Source organism: Bison bison, unplaced genomic scaffold (genome assembly GCF_000754665.1).
Source record: "Bison bison bison isolate TAMUID 2011002044 unplaced genomic scaffold, Bison_UMD1.0 scf7180017864302, whole genome shotgun sequence".
Classification (NCBI taxonomy): Eukaryota; Metazoa; Chordata; class Mammalia; order Artiodactyla; family Bovidae; genus Bison; species Bison bison.
The window spans coordinates 346,428-346,864 of NW_011494874.1; the positions used below are offsets into that span (position 1 = coordinate 346,428).

At 71.4% G+C, this 437-nt stretch overlaps 1 protein-coding gene across 1 annotated transcript in view; it reads right to left on the bottom strand.

Moving 5' to 3' along the window:
- ZFYVE21 (zinc finger, FYVE domain containing 21) overlaps positions 1-437 on the bottom strand; it is a 4,781-nt gene that overhangs the window by 1,877 nt on the left and 2,467 nt on the right. The window contains exons 3-4 of the mRNA XM_010851409.1: positions 284-359; positions 99-202 (exon numbers count right to left, since the gene is read on the bottom strand). Of these exons, the coding sequence (XP_010849711.1) occupies positions 99-202; positions 284-359 (180 nt within the window). The remainder of the gene's footprint in view (positions 1-98; positions 203-283; positions 360-437) is intronic.

The following is a 437-nucleotide window of genomic DNA, read 5'->3' on the forward strand; positions in this document are numbered from 1 at the left end:
CGGGAAGGAAGAGCGCGGAGTGCACGTCCAGGGAACCTCCTCTCCGCCTCACACGCCCGCGAGTGGAGCCCCGGAGCCCCCCGGCCCGCGGCGCCTACCTCCGGGAGGGAGACCCTCCGTGAGCATCTGCACGGCGGCGATGCGCGCCACCTCCACCTCGCGGTGACCGTCCCCGTCCCCGTCCCCGTCCAGAAGCAGGAACCTGCGGCAGACAGAGGCGTCCGTGCCACGGCCCTCCGAGGCTCCGGGCGCCCAGTGCCAGGGGAGAAGCACCCGCCCTCACCTCTGGTTGCTGGAAAGACGGCAGACCATCGTGTCCGGCTTCTCGGAGTTCTCGAAAGTCACGAGGAAGGTGGCTCCTGCGGAGGGGACCAGACGTGAGCACGCGGTAGCCCCCCCGCGCCGCCCCCTCCAGGCCAGGGACACGCACAGAAGAC